Source organism: Vanessa tameamea, chromosome 10 (assembly GCF_037043105.1).
Source record: "Vanessa tameamea isolate UH-Manoa-2023 chromosome 10, ilVanTame1 primary haplotype, whole genome shotgun sequence".
NCBI lineage: Eukaryota > Metazoa > Arthropoda > Insecta > Lepidoptera > Nymphalidae > Vanessa > Vanessa tameamea.
The window spans coordinates 8,669,723-8,691,310 of record NC_087318.1 but is presented as its reverse complement, the minus strand read 5'-3'; the positions used below and the strand labels follow the sequence as shown (position 1 = coordinate 8,691,310).

Below are 21,588 nucleotides of genomic sequence, written 5' to 3'. Positions count from 1 at the left end.
ATGCGAGTTGCCGAAGAAAGACCACAGTGGCGTGCATTTGGAGAGGCCAGTGCTGGATGATGATGATTTAAATGAAAATTTTTAGCTTTATAATTGAATATTGATAAAAATTATAAGCTATATGACTGTATAGTTCCGAATTGTGAACGTGCCAGTGTATTCAGAGCCGTCTCAAGCTATGCTGGGGTTCTTGGGCACCCATGAATTTGGGGCCCTTTTGGTAGATATTTACTACCATGTACAAATAATTTGCTTATGGCCCGGCCTTAAGTATAGTTATAAACGATGCAGTAATTTTCGTGTATTCGTAGGAATCTGATTGGTTGTACAATCTTATGGCTATTTTATAGCCTTTTTTGATAAATATGTTAGTTATTTCTTACAAATATATCACTTTCGAAAATATACATTGCAGTCAACGTGAGAACAAACGTGGGAAAGAAGTCGTTGGTTCATCGGGGCTCTCTCAGGATGGAGGCCCTGGGCACGTGCCCCGTGTGCCCTATGGTAAAGACGGTAATGAGTGTATTTACAGGCACATGGCACAAATCATCTATGTTTCCATGGTTGGCGACCCAATAGTAGTGTCCCTTATGTATATTATGTATTACTATAATTATTAAGTTATTGGTATTATTTAACTACTCATTACAATATGTAATGGTTATAATGAAGTACTAACAGAATTAGGCCACGGCGGCAAATCTTAATGGAGACCGGCCAACGACGCAGGATATATTATTACACTATACGCGAAATTATTATATCAGGCTTATAATTCATTGAAACTACTACATAAGTAGGGTTGCCAGGCGTCCGGATAAAGCCGGACATACTTGGGTTTTTTGATTGCGCGTTCGCCCAAAATAAACAGGGTCCGGCTTGTCCGGCTTTTGTTAGGCTTTTTAGATTTTATTTATTTATTTCGCAAACGATACATTCGATTTCATTTATATATAATTTAAAATTAACCAGACTCAGATCAGAAAAACTTGATTTTACATACCATTTTTTTTACTGTATCATTTAATACTAGGACACAAAATCTTCAACAATGTAGGGTGTCCGGCCTTTTTACCCAAATGTCCGGTCAAACTTGCTGGTCTGTCCGGCTATTGGGTTTGGCGACCTGGCAATCCTATACATAGGTATAGCCTTCTGGCGTACAGTCAATCATAATAGATATAATTTTGTATACTTTTTAATCATTTGATATATTTCTAAGACATTTATAAAAATACTACAAATATATTTTTATACAGATCCAGATCAAATTTCATACAGAAGTACCAGTAATTTGCCACCATGATTACATTTTTTAGGTATTGCTCAATTATGAACACAATACCGACTTTATATTGATTGAATTATTGTCCCTTTTTAGGCACACGTGCACCGGTTTAGCGGTTTAAATTCCAACAATAATTCTGTTTTTAAACATCGAGTGTACGAAGAGACAGTGTATAATCGGTAGACGGGCAATTGAACCATCTGATGGTCGGTGGTTACAACCGCCCGTAAACATTGCCGCTGTTATAAATTAACCTTTCCTTACCGACAATGCGCGACCAACCCTGGGAAATAAGATGTGTGATATATCTAGTAAAGTTATATAGAAATGGAACACAGATTAAAAGCTATTTATATAAATGTTATCTAACTATTTTATCTTAAAAATTTCACCATACGATTTTTTTTATATAATTTGTATTATACTTCTTGTATACATTCCTATGGATATAATTTATATGATTTTAATGATTTTTAAATCCAGAAACGAATACGACATTCCGTAATCCATGAGTTAAATGTAAATGAAAAAACAAAGGAACCAAAAACATTTTTTTTTTATATTAAACAGTATAAACCATTTTTTTTGTCAAGTAGTTTCGGGGACCGATACGCAAGTCTACTCATTTTGTTTAATAAAAAATTCTGATCTTCCTTTTCCTTGAGATACTTGTCATCGTTATGTAACTTTATTGAGACCAATCTATTGTATTAAAACTAAGTCCGTTCTCCACTAATAAGACAAAGATCCTATGGCATCATTGCTGCTCTATCATCAGCTCTTGATTATCTGATCCAATAAGTATGGAGACCAATTCAACGAGCTGTTGATATTTTTTCAAGAAGTTCTCAGTATAAAATGAATCAATATTTTTTATTTTTTCATGAGCCATGTACAATATTTTTGTGGGTATATTGTCAGCTCGTCGTAGTAGGCCTAACTATATTTTGACACCAAATTTTATGTTACTCATTAAAATAATAAGCTAGACTAGCTATTATGCTATTATGGGTTATTTTTCTTTCGAAATTTTCATGGATCGTGCAGCTTTGTAATGAAAATGATAGGGGCGGCACGGTCGCAACCGCGACCTGAGCGTTTATATACGTCCCCTGTTGGTATTTCTAACCATAACCTCTTGGCACCTTCAGACACCAACATTTCCAGAATGTGGAAGATTTTTTACGTGAGTTAAAAGATTTTTTAAAGTAAAAACTTATATTTTGTTATGCAGTTATAAAAGGGTTTTACTTCAGTTCATTAAGTCAAAATAGAGGCAAACGTTATAGAGTTAGATATAAAGTTCTATAAATTGCATTATTTATTTATATATTATTATATATTTTGGTTCAGGTAACATTACTGGCTTGGGTGTCGTTGAAGTCTTTTACTTCTGCGCAAGAATATCTTCCACCTAAAACAAATACAGGCAGTGGCGGTGGCGGCAATAAGAAACCAATAGTTGAACCAACTGTGAGTTGCTTTTATTAAATATTTCTAAAAAAATACTTTTTGTTACCTATTTTAAAAATTGTATTAAAAATATAAACAAAAATGTATCCTTTATGTTTATATTTTGATACCGGGTGTTGTATGCGTGGTTTGTTGGTGACGTAAGGGCTTGATTTTCAGTTACCAGCAAATTATGAATTCACATATGATGTGCAAGATAATGGTGTCTCTTTGGACTTCGGACATAATGAGAAACGAAAGGATGACCGTGCCCAGGGTTCATACCACGTGTTGTTACCAGATGGGAGAACACAGCTTGTCGAATATGAGGCTGGGCCCGACGGCTACCGACCACAAGTGAGTAAAGTGCAACTATTGTAATTATATTAATATTTCGAGCAGATTGCTGGCTGCGTAGATACGAGCGGTGTTGCTCAATGTGGATGATTTTTAAACAATACTATTTTGAAACTCACTTTTAATAAGTTAGAAGCTCCGAATTGAATACATATTCTGTCGATGCTGAATCACAGATTAATTGGTCAATTTTTTTTAATGTTTATTATTTTTAGGTGATGTACATGGGTACAGCGACATACCCGACGCAAACCGGCGGTGGTGGTGGCGGCGACAAGTTCGATGGGTACCACTACAACGCAGCTTCGAACAGACAGAGTGTGAGACAGTCGGCGCCGCGTGGTGGACGCCAGCCTGGCGTCGCGCCCCCGCCCGCGCCCGCGCCGCCTCTGCTCTATGCGGCGAGCAACGCCACGCAGTAGAGTCCATACGACCCAGCTTGAAATATATTGTGTTCGGAACTAACATCGACTCTACGGCTACATCGTTTTCGGTTTATTTATAGAAAAATTATGAACCAAGTAAAAGTATTCCAATTTACCTAAAAAATAACTCGTGTGTGCAATTTGTATTAAATTTTGTTTTGTTTACGATCAAATATAATTTAAACACTACTCGAAACGTTTTATTTGAGAACATATTTATTATATATATATTACTTTGTGACATCACTTTTTTTGGATATTTTTCTATATAAAAGACTATCGCTTTTTCATGAAATATATGATATTTTAATTAGGGTTAACACGCTACTAGCTTTGCTTTTTATGGCATTTTCGCTTTTTGAATCGTAAATGAATGTTTTTTTGTACCAATTTATATTGTTTAAGTACATTTGTTAATTGAACTGTGGAACTTTGGTATAACAAATATACGAATGTTTTATTCATATGCAAAACAACTTAAAAAAAATTATCTGGCAAATTATTTGAGTTTGAGAATTATCAAAAATATATTTAGTGCTCCGCGGTTTTTATTCCATGTTAAAGTGAGAGAATATACGATATATTCCCTTCATAAGTAAAATAGAGGTAATATTGTCTATGTCTATAAAGAAGCGTCTTTGCCGCGGGATTCTGTGGTAATAATCAGTATATAATATAAATAGTAACAAGACTAATAACTCAATATTGAAAATTATACATATATAGCTACACAGTACGAGTATGCTATGCGGCCGCCGCACTCATACAATTTAAAAAAAATTGGTACGATTTTTGAGGAATTAGGATGGTAGCTGAGCTGTAGTCTTTTGTGTCGTAGCGAGTTCTATGGTTAATTTTTTTCAATAAATATATATTAAAGTATGCTATAATGATACCTACTAATATTCTGTTAAATAAATGAGTACTCAAAGGTATTTCGTTACTGTCGCTGGAAGCATTAGGTTTAAAATTTAGCCCACGCATTCAAACAGGTATAGTTAAATAAAAGTTAGTCAATTAATAAATATATTTATTTAAGTATATTTAAATACAGACTATAATACAAATTGGACTATACTACTTTGATACAAAATTTAAAGGTAACTATGTGGCGTGTATTATATCTATGTTTTGGTCTGGCCAATGAACACGTCGATGTGTAGAGCTAGTTTCAAAGCCCACGTTGTCGAAGGAATGGTAATCTTTCTGCATATTCATTTCTGCTAAATTTCTATATCTGAAAAAAAAATAATTACTGTTATATAATTTCCCAATTAACGTTCCAGATCATTATCGGCTGAAATGGTGAGCTTATTAAAGTTTAATGAATTTCAAAATTATGGCGATTTACATACATATATTATTTCCGGCAAAGCCTAATGATATCATCAGGCTTGAGTCATCGATCAAACAAGTGTACCAATATTAAATATGTAGGCCATGAATCATTCAACCAGCAAAACCAAATTTGAAAGAGAATTGACGGAATAACGGCTTAATGCTTTAAGACTTACACTTTGTGCCATTTCTAAATAAATTTTATAAGGGCAATAATGTGATGTGTATTTATGAAAGATAAAATGACAATAAACCTCTTAACGAGTACACAGCATCCCAACAGCAGCAATACCTGCACAGCGAGCCACGCCAGCATCAGCGCCACCAGCAACAACTCATGCACACAAACCATTGCACTGTCTGTTGGCCGCGCGTCGTCCGCTGATAGCACGAGTAAAGGTTTATTATAATCCTCTAAATTATTATTCCTCGCTATTATAGGCTACCAATCGCACAATTATACTCAGCGGATAAAATGTTTTTCATATATAAGTTAGAATAATATATAACAGCGCTTATTAAGATTCACTAGTAGCTTTATTACATATTATATAGTCCGTTATCCGATTTCCGTGCAATCCAAGGAAACCTTGGAAATTCTTATATGATCCTGCTAAGGAGCAGTATAAGTATACTGCCTCTGATATGTTTAATTAAATATGTAGCAATTGAATACAGCGCACTAGCTATCTCTATCTATCATCGTATTTTTTCGGCATAATCCCCGCAAAGAGCCTGTTTCTGACACATTTAGCTCCGATCAAGGGGTAAGTCAAACCGGGACGTGCGCAAATAATATTGTTTTGCCCCAACTCAAAGAAATCGTAGATCCGAGGCTGAACATCTTCTATAGTGCATAGTGTGCCGTTTAATGCGGTTGTTACTCACGTAGCGCAGAGCGATGGTCGGCGCGGACGAGCGTGTCGGAGAGCACGGGTTTCGCGCCAACCAGCAGCTGCAACTCGAGCGGTACCCTCTCCGCATCACCGCACCCCGTCCTTACTGCGGTGGCCCAGGCCTGCTATGTAAGACCACGTTTGTTATTTTTATATTATATAAGACGAGTAAGGAGATTTGTAGCAAAAGCGATCCTAACGAACGCAAGGTTTTGATCTTTTAGGCCTCATTAGTCACAGTCCATTGGCAGTTGCTGCCAAGATCACTGAGGCATTATATATGTATAAGAACTCCGAAAAATAAACTGTTACATAACAACGTTCATCTCTTTTAAGTTGTGTTGTAGCCAATATATTCGAAGTACAATTAATGACGTGACTACCAATATTTGTATTTTGTTAAATTTATATTTATATGCAGGCAGGTGTTTAAAGCAGCTATCCAAATTTTAAGGCAATGATAACAATCAGACTTTTAATTGAATTAAATACATGGGATGCGTATAATATACTTGATTAAGTATTGAGGACTATAAAAACGAACGAGTCTTGACAGAATAACGACTGAGTATGTTCGAAATATTGATATATGATATTAGATAGCAATAGCAATAGCATATTAAGCGGAATCGTCCTCCCACCTCCACCTCTTGGTTCGCAACCTCAGAAACCTGCGCATCTGTTGCTCCAAACGTGTCGTTAGCGTCTCTTGCGTTCCTTAATTGCTCTATTTTGCCACAGTTTTTCTGCAATGTTATAATTTCAATTAACATAATATATTTTTATGTTCGTGGAATTTACTATGGCTGTGAATTAAGGAGATCAATACCGTAGGACATTTTCCATCGCAGAATCGTACCATTATGGAGAAACGTACAACCTGGGAAGTCGGAAAACGGAACGCCTTGAATTGCGCCGAAAGTCGCTGCATTCCTCCAACCCGAGACCTCGTAAATGACGGAAAATCAACCTAAAAAATATTTAAAACAGTAACATTTTCCAGATTGTTCTAATAAGAATGAAAATTGTAATGGCTGATCCTTTACATAATTAAAATTGTAAATAATTATATTTTATTGATGAGATGAAAAACATAAAACAAAATTTTTGATTCTGCAAAATAAGTCCTTCTTGGGTTAAATAAATATTCGTTTCTATAGAAAAATCGCACTTGCTAATATGCTTTTTAACAAATGTATATGTCTACATTTGCTAGAGAGCATATAATTAACATATTTACAACTATTGTAAAAAAAAAAACATGAATAGAAACGAAGAGTCATAAGTACTCATGGTAAGCATTAGTATTTGTTGATTTTAATTATAAAGTTAATTGATTTAATAAATATTTGTCAATTTTAGAAAACAGAGTTTTTCATCATAATCGACTCAAACAAAGATATAACATATTGATTTGGTTTAATTGGAAATAACTATACCTGCCCCGTTGGACACCCTCTGCTGTCCAACAATAGCACCGAGCTATCGCCAAGTCTTGAAGAAGCCACCAAGTGATAAGCTTCAATTTCTGATTCATCTATAAAACGTTATTAAATAATGTTAGAACTTAAGATTTCAATAAACTAAAAAAACTGGGCATTACAAATAAAATGTGTGACATAGTACATCTTGTGTGATGATCATGTTTTACTTAAATATTTGTGTGTACTAAAATTTAAATTCAAATCATTTTGAAAAAATACATATATTTCAATACAAGACTATACATATATATATTACGTAGAAAGTATATATGATAAAAAAAGCCTGGACTTAATACTTGTTAACTTCCAGGCCGAATATATAATAAACATATGTAATTGTATTTAATTAACATAACTTTGTATTTTAAATTGTTGAAAAAGAGTAAATGCTGAGTTTCTTGCCGGTAGAATCTACATTCCGAACTTAATTCTTAATATAATTAGCTTCACTTAATATAGTTTGTAAAATGATAGACAAAGAAACCTGTAATGCCATATTGCTCAGGCCTGAGATCAATTTTAAGATAAATATTAATCTTGGTAATAGGTACATATCTCAGTACTTTGCCGAATCATATTTTGTACACGCGTTTCTTATTTGCTCATCTCATATATTAGTACACCTATTCGATAAACATAAAAAAATAATTAAAGAGCAGATCAACTAAGTTTGAAATATATTTCATACACAAACATAAATTCTCGTTTTTCGCTTCGTCATTTTACACTTGATATGTTTGAATTTAATTTAAAAAATAAATCATGCAGAATGTAGTAAACGGCAAGTGCTATCTGATTATTAGATGAGTATAGTTAACATGTAATGATTATTTAGTGTGTCTAATGTCCTACCCGTAGTTTCTATCCTCAGCTCCAGCGGCTCGCCGAGTGCTAGCGCGCCCGTGTGTCCGTCGTGCGCGCGCACGGCGTACATCGCGAGCGGTGCGCCGGCGCCGAACACGGCACTCGCACCACGGTTGTCGATGTCCTCGTTCGACGACTCACTGGCTAGTGATGGCCGTCTTATGTGAAATATATATAATGCAAATATTACACACATTTCCTAATCGACGATGGCGTAAAAACTTAGTTGTCCGTACTCTCCATGAATTCATGTTATGATTTCAATTTATTTTTTTCATTACTAGAAACCCGCCCCGGCTTCGCACGGGTGCAATGCTGCCACTAAATATACTACAGAATGACCTCACAACGTTCACAGTTTTTCAGTTGTTAGACAATACAAACCGCTATGTCCCTGCGTTTTAAATCTATGATATCTTCGAAAATATTCATTTAAATGACATGCTGTAATGGGCCATATTGATCTATATTAAATGCACAATGTATTTAAGGTACTTAATGTGATGATGGATGATGAATGATGGATGAAGGATTAGTGCTGTAATGCTTAAAATCGCTTCGAAAAAAAACCATTACTTCTCGTAACAAGTAAAGGATAAAAAATAGTTATTGTGGGTTATCCCTAAGAGATAGACATATATATCCCGGACATTTTTGAACACCTTTTTAAGGTGTACAATACTGTACTACATTATTTTGACCTATCGCGTAGGTTTGAGCCAGCATTTGCAATGTAAGCGCAAAAAATGTGTTCATTTACGAAATCACTTTAGAAACCGCATTAAAATCTGTTGTGTAATTTTAAAGAACTAAGCATACATAGGGACAGACAACGGTAAGCGACTTTGTTTTATACTATGTAATGATTATCGTCATATGCCTCCATTGGTAAATTGATAAACCAGGTTAATGTAAATAATGAAATAAGGTACCTATTCATATTAGAAAAGTATCAATATTCAATACACATAATGACTATGTAAATAATAGTTTTACCCGGAGTCCTTCACGGCGACGGTAGCGTCAACTTTAGTATAACCCCTAGCCCCTGAGCCCGGGGAACATCCCACGCGCACCCAGCGGTCCCCCGCAGTCTGGATAATCGGATTGGTCTGAATCATTAGCATCACATACGCCATCGTTCTGTAATGACATTAGAAATATTTGCTGAACATTAAAACAACCGATTATATGTATAAATCGCTCAGTGGTTTAAAACTTGTAAATCTTAACCGATAATTGTGGGTTCAGTCGCGGGCAAGCATCGCAAAATTTCATGAGATAACCTGTGTATGTCCGATGAAAGCCAGACTACACTGGAGCAGTGTGAAAACATACGTTTTAGACCATTGTTTCCAAAAACTTTTGTTTTGATTATCACTCGTTTATTAGAAAACATGTTAATAAAAAAGAAACAAAATAAAATTCACTAGTCTTGAAATAAATACATGCCGGAAATTGGCCGCTGAAAGCCTAGCCTTGTCGAGATAGCCCATTGAAAAATCAGCACCACATGTAAGCTGGTATTGCTAAATTTGTATGGAATTGGAGAAAGTTGAGTGGGCGAGTAGAAAATATATCGACTTACCTATTGACGGTTCCAGTTGGTCCTTTAGTAATCGCATAGGCAAAATTGACATCGCAGTCACCGTGCAGAGGTAGAGCAAGCCGGACGGGCCCAGGCGGCGTTAGAGCACGTGCACTACAACGCTCGCTGCGGCCGGGCACGTACATGCGCCCACGGAACAGGCCTCGCGGTCTGTACGTTACTACTAGGTGCGAGCCTTCGCATTCTACACTTACTGAAATACAGTGGAATCCGTTTATAATGACATCGAAGGGAATTGACAAACACGTCATAATAACCGGACGTCATACAAAGCGTTTTGTTAAAAAAATAAAATATATAGGTAGGTATAATAATAGGTATTTTGCAAGTAATAAGTACATACGAAACATGTAGGTATGTACTACATTTATCATATTTTAATGTAAGTAATCTGTAATTTTTGTCTGTTTTTGTTTTGTAATAACAGTCTCTAATACTATTGTGTATAGAAGACAAAGCCATGGTCAAATTATCATTTTCACTATTGCTATGAACAAATCTGCAGCCTTTACTGCCTCTTCTGCCGGTAGGTAATGGTTCTTCCTCGCCTTCTTTTTCCCCGTATGTGATGCGTGACCTTCAAGTGTCAATTATTCACTCAGATTAAAAATAAAAACGAGCCGGGTGCTGAACATTACCCGAAGGTGTAAAGAATCATGTCGGTCATTATAGCCAGACATAATTTTTTAAAAATGGATCATAATAAGCGAACTGTCACTATAAGGGAAGTCATTATATCCGACTTTTTACAACGAATTTTATATGAGAACCAAACTTCATAGTGTAAGTACGTCACAATAAACGGTTGGTCAATAAAGGCGGAGTCATAATAAATGGATTTTACTGTAAATGTAACAATTTTAAACAATGACGTTAATAATATTTAAAATGTAATCAAAGACATCAGGCATTTCTTTTATAATATTTTTTTAATATGGGGAACAAAATTAAATGTAATAAAATGTACTCTTAAATAAAATTTCTGGATAAAGAACTTCAATTCATAATTAGGCATACTATATTAATGAATGTAAAATTTATATTTATTGACAAAGTTTTCAATGACATACTATTGAGACATATGACCCGACGGTAGTACGTTGCCCCAGTGACCCGACGCAGCAGCCAAGACCCTGTAGTGACGAGGTCTTCACCGTGTAGATCACAAAGACCACGAGATGGAGCCACCGTCCAAGTGAAACCACGACATACAAATCTTTTCTCACTCTCGCATGCTAATTTACACTAAAAAAAATCAAAAATGCGTGTCACAAACTTACAAACATAACAAAATATGTTTATTTATATCTTATTTTTTTTGTGTGTACTACAATGTTATGTTAATATTTGCATTTAAAACCAGTTGACAGTTCAAAGTCGTACGATATATATGTATGGGTATTTGGTAGGTACGCTAAGTTTTAATAGGAAAACAAATTGTATGAATTTTACCTTATTTAAAACCTTATTTAAATCGTTTCATGAAGATGTCGTTTGTCGTCGAGAATTTATTGTATTCACAAAATAAACTGCATTTAAGCGGTATATATGTATTCAAAGTAAATTTTCCTTAAGTTTTTTTGTTTTCAAAGGTAATTTACTATAATTATACAACGACATAAAAATGTCTACCAACGATGTAGTTACTACATCGCTCGTATACTTACGACAGATAAAGACTTTAGATACTTACATTTTCTGCATTATTGTTTGTAATATAAATAAGTTTATTTTTCAAAGATTATTTTTTAGATTTAAGACTAAAGTTGGTAGTTAGCATTTGGATTTAGCTTCTATAGCCATACCAAGACCAAGGTTCGATCCCATGGTTGAGTGAAAATAAAATAACAGGGCTTTTTCTCAAAAAAATAAATAAATAGTAACATCCCGGACAGTTTAGATACTTATATAAAGTGTTTGCACTTCCGTTCCTCGTAAAGGAAGCTTCATTAGATATGGACTTGAATTTTTTTCAAGTCATATCGGATTGGTTCTCCTATCAGATAGTATGATTATTTGTTGGTTAGTCTCTGAGATAATAGATGGTAACAAAATGACCAAGAGTGCATTATCAGCATTGTGAAATAATTTATTAAAAATCGTTATCACTTTGTTCCACTTGAATACAATATACAATACGGAAACAATATTCCACAACATTATATATTAGTTGATGTATTTTATAGTTAATATAGAGTATAGGCAAAATATATATAAAAATAAATAATAGCTTGTATTATTCAATAATTGTAATACCTCGTCTTTTGTATAGTTTTTAGCAGTCAAATCCACGTGTTTTAAAGTTTGATTGTAGTATTCTTCATACGAGCACCTGTCTATTTTTTTGGGATCTGAAATTAAACTCCATATTCTTATCTAGTCTAATTATGAATTCAGTAAATTAATCATATTTATTTATTCTACGGTAATTAAAATCAAAGTAGATACAACAAATTTCCTACGTTCTTTCTAATTAATAAAAAAAAAACTTTCCTAATTTCTAATTAATTATTCCTAATTCTAATTTTAATTACAACAAAACAAAATAACAATTACATAAATGTATAAACAGAACAACTTCGATCGATCTGCAACTGAATCGTCTTTAATAGATTGAATAGGAAAACGGCTAAACGCAACGATTACGTTAGCCTTCGATTGCGATAAATTGACAATTTGGTAGTAGAATAGATCTGTTTTAGTAAACAAAAAATCTAATCATTTTTTATGTAAATAATAATAATATACATTTTTAATTTTTTCTTTTTTTTCTAGCACATTCTTATAATCGAAATATTTACAAAACTAAAATAACAGCCAACTCAAATTTTGAATGTTTTGTTTTAAATAGTAACTAACAAATAAAATTTACAATTCAGCTGAAGCTAAGTACTTTAAAATCTTGTACTATGCTGTCAGGTAATAAAAATAAGCAGGTACACAAAAAAAATACAAAATAAAGATATACCAAAGGCACGGACAACACGTATGTGGAGATACAAATATATTAATATAAAAAATCCTATACTCACAGTCATGCCCGCATTGGTTTTCTATGTAGACTGTGTAATAGTTCGACACCCTGTAGGACTCGGGTTCAGTGAATTTATTTTCACCATTTAAGATACAGTTTCCTATCAGTGAATCTGATAGAACGAACGCCTCAGGCGTACTGTCTGCATATATCCATTGTGCTGATCTAGTAACATATGAATAGTTGATCGCTGTTTATTGCATAACACAAAATATATATTTTAAAAAGTACATATCACCTAAAACTGTAAATACAATTGGATTATAATCTATATTGCGAGATTGTAAACTGCCGAAATATTGTAAACTATAATTTATGGTATGGTATACTATAATTTATGGTAGATATAATTTATGGATTTGATTTCTAATAATTATTAAAACTTTAATCTAACCCAACCAAAAGATGACAAATTATTGAAATTTATTACGTTTTCTTGTAAGTTGAATCACCTTTCGACAGTAGGTATACAAACTCGCGAGATATATTATGACCTAACGGTATTTACAATTTTGCGGTGATGTTATACACGATGAAAGCTTTTTTGACATAAAACAAATTTAATATTCAGTATCGATCTAAAATAAAAAAAAATCTATGTAGTCAGTTTTTTATATCCAGAAATAACATAACGATTTAATTATGAATCTTAATTATAAAAAGAGAGACTTAACTATTTTATCAATTTTAATTTTTAAATGAAATTATATCTACCGATAAAATTTATCGTTTGTTGAGAAGACGGCATTATAACATTGTTCAACGGTTGTATTCGTTATTACTTTTACATTGGATCCTTCCGAGTTCAGATAATACCCCGGTGTGCTCTCCAAGGACCACCAACTGTTATCACAGTTATGAGATGCTGTAAAACGGATTTATTGGTTATTATTTTAGTTTTATTATTAATTAATATTATTAAAACATAGCGTTGTATATATATACATATACTCGTGCTTCGTGGGCCTCGTGCATTCCATCACTCTCTTCCAGGATAGCTTCAAAGATAATGATATATCTAGAAGTGCCAAAATTAAATTCGTTACATGCAAGTATCGTGGACGGCGGTGATAGGTAGAAATGCTCGCGGTAGCGTACCCGTTCCAGGTGGATGCCAGGGCGAGCGTCAACCGTCCAGGGTCCGCAGAGTTGGGGAAAATAAGGGCTTTAGCTCTTATGGTAGATGGGAGGAGGGCATCATTAAATGGGTATTCCGGCACAATCAGCACCGGTGAGGTTTCGACACAAACTTAACGTAGGTGAAAAGCGTAATGCGTTTTTCCAGCGAGTTTAAAAAATAGAGATCTTATTAACAACCAACAATAACTTACATTTTAAACATATTTTGTTGAAGTAGGCGACGTCGTTATCCGCATGGAATTGTGTTGTATGTGACATAGCAATCCCTTGACAGTTTCCCTTTGTGTATGCCACAATCACCGCCGCACAATCTTCTAGTTCCCTGCAGCGCGCTAGGCAGGCGCCTGTCAATGATTCCTCATCTCCACTAGCTGAATAGACGAACACTGGAGTGGCTTCATCGGGAGACATTCCCGACCACCTCACGAACGTCTGCGACTGTGTCGGTGAACATCTTGGTTCACTATCTAATTGTAACATTCAATATCAAAATCAACACTCTCTCGAACAAAGTATATTTACTTTGATCGAGTGAGCTTTTAAATGCACTTTTGTATCAACAATATATATTAAGTGAAGCTACCAATTATTTTATTTATAAACCTTCAACGTCACAATGATTAGTCATACAATACTGTACTGATAATACTATTATCAATATGTAACGTTTATGAAAAACTTAAGATTGTAAATTGAGTATATGTCCATTTTATTCAAAACACCGTACTAATCACTATTTTTTTAATCACTTTAACAATATGTAAAAAAAAAAATCAGAATATTTATGTTATTTTATTTAAATAATGATGTATATTCATAATCTATGCTTATCATTTGTAGCATGTCTCATATTAGAAAAAAGTAAATTTGTGGTGAGCCTAGTCTATTCTGCTTACTGTTAGGAGACCCACATAACAACATTAATAATGGCACGTTAGTGATTGATTAAAATGAAAGTATCGTATTCAAATTGCTACAATAATAATAATAATAATAAATAACACACATTGAATACCGGATAAACTGCATATAAAAACACAAAATTTATTATAGTACGTTTTGCGTCGGGTCAGTATACGAGTATTTAACAAAGCGAAACCTGTTCAAATGTGATCTGCGCAGTGACTTGCCAAGACTACAGGTGTAAAGTTGTTTTAACAACATAAGTTCAATATTAAAGAGATAAAATTGTAAGTACGTGTGTATATATATTCATAATTATCATAACACAATAGTGTACAGTTAAGTTACGATTTATAGTTACCACCATTATAAATATAGTAGGTTGAATATTTATTCTGATGTTGTTATATTACTCATATTATTTAAGCGATACTTTTAGATTTAATTTATTTGGTAATAATGAAAACAAAAGTGCGTTATGTAGTTTTTTCCATTTTATTTCATCTATTTTTTGTTTGTTTTCTTGTATATTTATTAATCACCTAAGATACATAACACGTAGCTATGCTAAGTTTTATTTTAGATAATGTAGATACCGGAACCAAAACACAATATGTATGTATGTACTAGAAGAATGACATTACGAAGTTGTTGTTGAATGACGAACGAAAAAGATTGTTTCTTTATCTAACATATCGCAATAGTCAAAATCTCATACATAACATTTCCATTCCAATATACGTATCAATACTTATATTGTTTATGAAACAATTGTTTTCATAGTTATGTTATACATCAACATAACCACCAGTTACCAAAGTACTTGCATAAAACAAAATTATAACATAATACAAACAGTTTTTAGAAGCAAATAAAAAGTTTCTATGCCTTCTTCTAAAGTAAACAATTTTCACATACAACATTTTGCACTGTAGCGACATAAGAAGTAAGAAAAATGATCGTTGAAAATACTTTCTTATATTCCTAGGAAAATTGCTAACTCCACTAGCTCCTTCTAAACCACTTAATTGCTATCAATTAATAATTATAAGCCATGGTAGAGGTTAAGCACATTCAACATTGATGGAATATCATTAAATATTTCTATATAAAAAATGGATTAGATAAATATAGAAAAAATCTCAATAAAAAAGACAGAACTTTTTTTCAGATGTTTGCTCTACAAAAATGTATGCTAAGTATACTGGTAATCGTCTGTATTCTTCTATTGGTGGAGTCAGCAACCCGAGTAGTCGGCTCAGATAAGTGTCCTGTAGGCCAAATACTTGTAAAAATAGGTGATATCCGAAAATGCGTCCCACAAGCAACAAAATCATAACACAAGGACTATATATTGTATACAATAACAGTGCAGATATTGTTAATATAGCCAAAAAGCAATAGTAATACTGACTTTTTCTTATTCCCAAAATAAAAACAAAAACAAATATATGTTTCTTAACCGAAGCTTGTTGTTTGCCTAATAAATCTACTTATTAAAAAAAAAAAGATGAATCTGCGTATGACGTTGGTTCATTGACTTACATTAATTCGTCCACCTCCACGTCCAAAATTAACATCGCTTTTTATAAAATTAAAATAATAATATTGAATTTCTACCAATTCCCACAACACCAAATAAACACACACATTTTTGGAGCGTATAACAAAGTCTTGTTATGAAAACATAATCGAACTAAAATATTTGTTATCCTTTTTTACAACTACTCAGAGAATGAAATAGCAACATTTTGGATTTTTTTTTTTATTCAAAAAAAATCTAAATATGTATTTTTATTCATCTAAGTATGTATTTTTTCTTCTGTTACACTTACGGAATAATAAACTTGCTGCAATATGTGCAGTCAAAAATAAACTTCTTAATCTCTAATTACTTAAATTAAAGAAAACATTGTGTGTGATTTATTTACAACATTTTGGCAATAAACTAACCTATATGAACACTGTGTATTTAAATAAATTTGATCTCTTATCTATCTATATTTATTTATTAAGATTTGATTGTGTTTAAAATTGTTTGTAATGAATAAACTCAAAAACTACCCAACTGATTTTAAAAATTAAATTCACCTAAATGGACCGGAATCACCGGAATGACATAGACATCAATATAGCATATACGAGTATATATGAATAGTACGATGAAAAATGTTGATATTTATTGAATATCCTTATTCAAATAAAACTGTATTTAATAATTTGTATAAAGCAAAGTCATTTCCCGTGTCTGCCTGTACTTCCACTAACTCCTTCTAAACCACTCAAAAGATTTTGATGATCAGAGAGAACAATAAACGAGGAAGGAAAAAAACAGCTGAATACGACGGGGATTTCTCCAACAAATATTTTTGGACGCTTATAAGGCTAACGATGGGTAAGCCGTTGGAGATACATCGAACAATGTAATAGAAAATCATAGATCTTAAAGAAGACTACAGAAAAATCTACGACAATCACTGTCACCTTTTCAGTTAAACCCATAATAACCAGTTTTATTTGTTATAAATTAGTGAAAAACCCATAGCTTGTTTACGAAGCCATTTTCTCTAATTAATTGTTATTCCTTATTCAGATGAATATGTTATCTGACATCTCGCCTTGATAATAAGCGAAGGCTGTAAATTAAACTTATGATATTGAGTATATAGCCATTCAAAAACTGAAACAATTTCATAATAAAACTAGAGTAGTTTTAACGAATTTATAATAAAATTAGCTTTTACTTATTTACTAATTTGCTTTTAATTTTTGCTCAATTTACCTTGATTCAGGTTATACGATTGATTGACGGGACAGTTTTTGATTATTTTATATTTTTTTATATTTCTTTCTAATTATTTTTTTTTTGAAAAGTACATAATTGATCTCCCTTAGATTATCTTTACAACGGTATGCAAACTATCTCGATTTCATGAGCTAATGAGCTGATGTGAAAATGTTTTTTGATCGTAAGCAAGAGAGTGCAATTGTCTTTTAGTCTATAACATTGGAATAAATACTTTAGATAGCAACGAAAAAAAAAAATTCGATGTGAAACAGACTGTAGACTGTAACAATTAATTTTAAACTTGGCCGTTAAAATTCAATTTAGAATCTTGAAGCCATGAACAAATTTTTATCTATTTTTCACAATATAATTACGACTCAAACCAAATTATATAGTATTCATATTTCTCATTTATGACATACTTATATAGGTGATTATAAACTAACTATGTATTTACTGTGATTATGACCTCGAATCAAGTCGTTGAGATGTTAAATTATTAATATTACTGACACTTGACAGACAAATTAACAATCAAATAGGTACATATGTATCATATAACCTAGTAGTCAAATGATACGAATAGTTTTCATAATGCAATCACTGTTTAGAAGTTAAATGTTCAATAACACCGGCACCGACGTCATCAATGACAAGAGGACCTCTTGTTCGTTTTTGGCCACGACAGCAATTTTCTTAAACATCATTTTCAAAACTATATGTGTAACGTGTTTGTATGAGCAAGCACTGTGTACTCTGACATATAATTCACTTTACGTGCTCTCCGAGGCACGAAAGTGTAAACACTGCCAACCAGACCGGGCCGATACTCAGGATTTTGAGATACTCAATAATAATAAGGAAAACTCAATAACCATCCAACACGGGTTTTTTACCCAAAACTTGGACTCTGCAATCTTATAAACTAACCGCTAGACCAAGTCAGTCGCTTATAAATACATGATGTGAAAATAGCACCTAGTTGTAAAAGGATTCGAAATAGCATTACTAATGACATCTCGTGACATTGGCGGACTATGTTTCACCAACCTCAACCTAGAACACGATACAAGAAACATTACAATAGAACAATAATAGCAAGTAATCTTGTGAAGTTGAGATTATTAATTGATAATGACTTTCATAGTCAGTCAGTTTTACGACGAGAGTTATTAAACAGGTGCAGTGAGAGCGAATCTTGCTTATAATATTTACAAGATCTAAAATGGATAGTTATTGATTACATAGCTTAATGTTCAAATATCTGCTGTAGAAAAAGATCTGCTAAAAAAGTATTAATTTATATATAAAACTTAATTTTTTTATAAGTTAAGCGTTATGTCACAGACACAAGCCATTGTGTTGTGATATTAACCTTTACATAACTATGTAAAGGTTAATAATCACAAATGTGTATGTAAATTGTTGAGAGGAGTAATGATAATAATTTCTTCCACGCCTTATGTTTACACAAACACTTTCACAGTCCGACGTCAATACGACACGACAATAGAGAGATTGAGTTAATGCCGCTCGTAAGGATTGCTACTATCCTGACATTGGAATTGAACTCGGGACTTCATAGTTTACTGACTTTACACTTTATTCAATTTTTTACGATGAATAGAAGTTTATTTACGTAGACTGTTCTTATTATCCAAACTTTTTATTTCAACTAGAATTAGCTAGAAGTTAACATACATTTTTGTATTCTTATTTCCAATTTTTTTTTTATTGATAAAATTATGCTCATCAATAGCTAAAAGAATAAAGGAAGACAAAAAGGTACTAAACCGTTTCGCCTCTGCCCATTATTTATGTATATTTAGATTAAAATTCAATATTTTTTGAATAACAGATACTTATTACTGTAAAATTTAAATAGGTAACATTATTCTTATTCATATAAAATATATATTATATTGTTAAAATACTTGTAAAACCTTTTACTTAGGTATGTCAAGAAGGATAATAATAAACAGTATCTCGAGCTATAAATTAATATATGAATTACTTACATGCTGTTAATGTAAATAAAATAACGCACACTATTTTTCCGTATTGCATCATGATTTAAAAACGAACCACATAATCTTATTAACACATTTCTCGAGATTATTGTGTGTCCACAATTTAGATGTATCACTGCACAAATCTGCAACTGTTTCTAGAGTTGAAAATATTGTCGTTAGATTTAAAGATGTAAGACTTTAGTCTCAAATGTGTTATACAATTTTGGGCTCTACTAATTTCTTAGACTTCAAGAATAATCTTAAGCACTCGTTGACTTTACTATGGACCATATTTTCGAGACAGCTGAATAAACAGTCCATAAAGAAGTAGAATTATTAAACAATACTTTTAAATTAATAACGTTTCTCTGAGTATAATGCTGTGAGCTACAGTGAGCCTTATAGACTCTACGTCCAGGCAGTTAAACTGTAATATAGGGGACGTTTCTAAGCTGTTCCTAGTCCTCGTTTGCCTAGAACTAAGCAAGCCCTACGCGCTCTTGCCGTAACACTAACTGAAAATAAAATGCAGTTGTCATGTGCCGACCCCCCCGGCCCCCCACTACGCGACACGACCTTGCATTTTATTATGGTTTTACAGACAATTTACAATGGAGTGACGAGTCCACGACAAAATGATAGTAAAACCGAACGATAATGTGACGATCTACGCCCGACGTGTTTCGTAACATGCGGGTCTAGTTATGCGTGTATACATATGAGGGGATGGTAATAACCGGGTACTATGTCATTATTAGGTATTACAAAACCATCCTGATTAGATGTTGTTAAAATGGTTTTTTTTTTTATAAATTGATGATGTAAACAAAACGTCAGTAATCACAGTTGCGTTAAGACAGTTTGGCGTCTTCTACGGATACGGGGTATGTAATGACGGACTACAAAAGGAAACATGGTTAGGTATCTTCCTATTCAACATATTTTTACGAAATCGTTTATTTTTTGCAGTTATAATAAAAATGTACTTTTAATAAAAGATATTTTTTGCCTTTATAATGACTTTTGCAATGTAAATTTACCTTAATTACCTACTCCATGATAGTCTGTTAGATGTGAATCCATCCACCAACCCGCATTGAAGCAGTGTGGTGGGTGAGCTTCAAATCTTCTTCTCATATGCCTTAAGTGCGCTTAGAACGCCCGTATTATCAATATATCATACTTCTCATCCTATAATTTTTTTGTTTTTTTGCGTTTAAGTAAAATAAATATGTTGTTAAAAATTGGACTGAGGTTTTCGTTACGGTCTCATACGTTTCGGTAAATATTTTGGAGTTCTACAAATTTTACATTCAATAACTTCATGTGTCCGTGCAGCTCTTGAAGCGTTGCTTGAAAAGCGCCCGAACAAACGTTTATTTTACGTTTACGACATCTTCTTCATCACGATTACGTTGATAATACGATTTGCATCATGAAATTGAATGCGTTCGAAAATGTTAAATTTCTATGTAGCAAATTAAACATCCGAATGAAATAATGTTGTTATCATTAACAAAAATTTCATTATTTACTTACAATAATAAAATGTAACAATTATTTTAACTAAATAACTTAATTTTATGCAAGGTACCTCTCGTCCTGCCTATTATGTTATGACCCACAAAGGCAATCTGTTATGTTAATTGGATTACATTGAAGTATTGTTATGTAAATGTTCATAGACTGGGTACAAATTTACGTGAGCAGTTGGATGAAAAAAACTTGTCAAGAGCAAGTATCGCGTGCTAGATTGTACTTGGATCATAAACGAGGCTTACTTACTTTTGGTCGATAACATCCAGTCTTTTTATGTTTATCTGTAACGTCGTGTACGTTGCGGTTTAAGTTATTTAGGTTAGCTATGCCCTATTTTCCTCTTGGAAATGAGCAACAGCCTGTCAATGTCTCGCTGCTGGGCTTTGAACATCTCCTCAAAGAGACCTTTGACAATTTCGGTCGATTAGTCTTTTAGATATTATTTTGTGTGTTTGT

The 21,588-nt window shown here is 33.0% G+C and overlaps 2 protein-coding genes and 1 long non-coding RNA gene across 5 annotated transcripts; 2 read left to right on the top strand and 1 right to left on the bottom strand.

Annotated features, from left to right (window-relative positions):
• Window positions 1-2,632: 2,632 nt before the first annotated feature.
• On the top strand, window positions 2,633-3,588 carry LOC113392592 (pro-resilin-like; the record flags this gene model as incomplete). Its single annotated transcript, XM_026629094.2, has 3 exons — window positions 2,633-2,764; window positions 2,924-3,100; window positions 3,316-3,588. Coding segments are annotated over 3 exons (516 nt in total), but the record flags the coding sequence as incomplete, so codon positions are not given.
• A 950-nt stretch (window positions 3,589-4,538) lies between these two features.
• LOC113392553 (uncharacterized) lies at window positions 4,539-20,227 on the bottom strand. Of its 3 annotated transcripts, none has more exons than XM_026629051.2 (15): window positions 19,600-20,227; window positions 14,082-14,357; window positions 13,465-13,615; window positions 12,749-12,915; window positions 11,973-12,067; window positions 10,787-10,961; window positions 9,696-9,909; window positions 9,104-9,250; window positions 8,096-8,265; window positions 7,199-7,296; window positions 6,589-6,729; window positions 6,407-6,505; window positions 5,752-5,884; window positions 5,118-5,244; window positions 4,539-4,762 (listed from the first exon to the last, which is right to left on the bottom strand). In XM_026629051.2, exons 1-15 carry the CDS (start codon window positions 19,649-19,651, stop codon window positions 4,630-4,632), a joined length of 2,178 nt encoding a protein of 725 aa, XP_026484836.2. In that variant the 5' UTR covers window positions 19,652-20,227; the 3' UTR covers window positions 4,539-4,629. The 3 variants fall into 3 exon arrangements, with proteins under 3 accessions (XP_026484836.2, XP_064072231.1, XP_026484841.2); XM_064216161.1 differs by having other exon boundaries at window positions 14,082-14,328; XM_026629056.2 differs by having other exon boundaries at window positions 5,752-5,881; window positions 19,600-20,226.
• Window positions 14,733-16,194, top strand: LOC113392603 (uncharacterized). Its single transcript, XR_003368413.2, has 2 exons — window positions 14,733-15,080; window positions 15,965-16,194. It is a non-coding gene; the product is annotated as an uncharacterized LOC113392603 (long non-coding RNA).
• Window positions 20,228-21,588: the final 1,361 nt, after the last annotated feature.

What these genes read in the sequence shown, in the direction of transcription:
- LOC113392553 (XM_026629051.2), bottom strand. Translation starts at nt 19,651, where the DNA reads ATGATGCAATACGGAAAAATAGTGTGCGTTATTTTATTTACATTAACA. An exon ending in CAACAAAATATGTTTAAAAT is followed by an intron (nt 13,616 to 14,081) that starts GTAAGTTATTGT and finishes TCCGTTTTACAG; the next exon opens with CATCTCATAACTGTGATAAC. An exon ending in CTGAGGTTGCGAACCAAGAG is followed by an intron (nt 5,885 to 6,406) that starts GTGGAGGTGGGA and finishes GGTCTTACATAG; the next exon opens with CAGGCCTGGGCCACCGCAGT.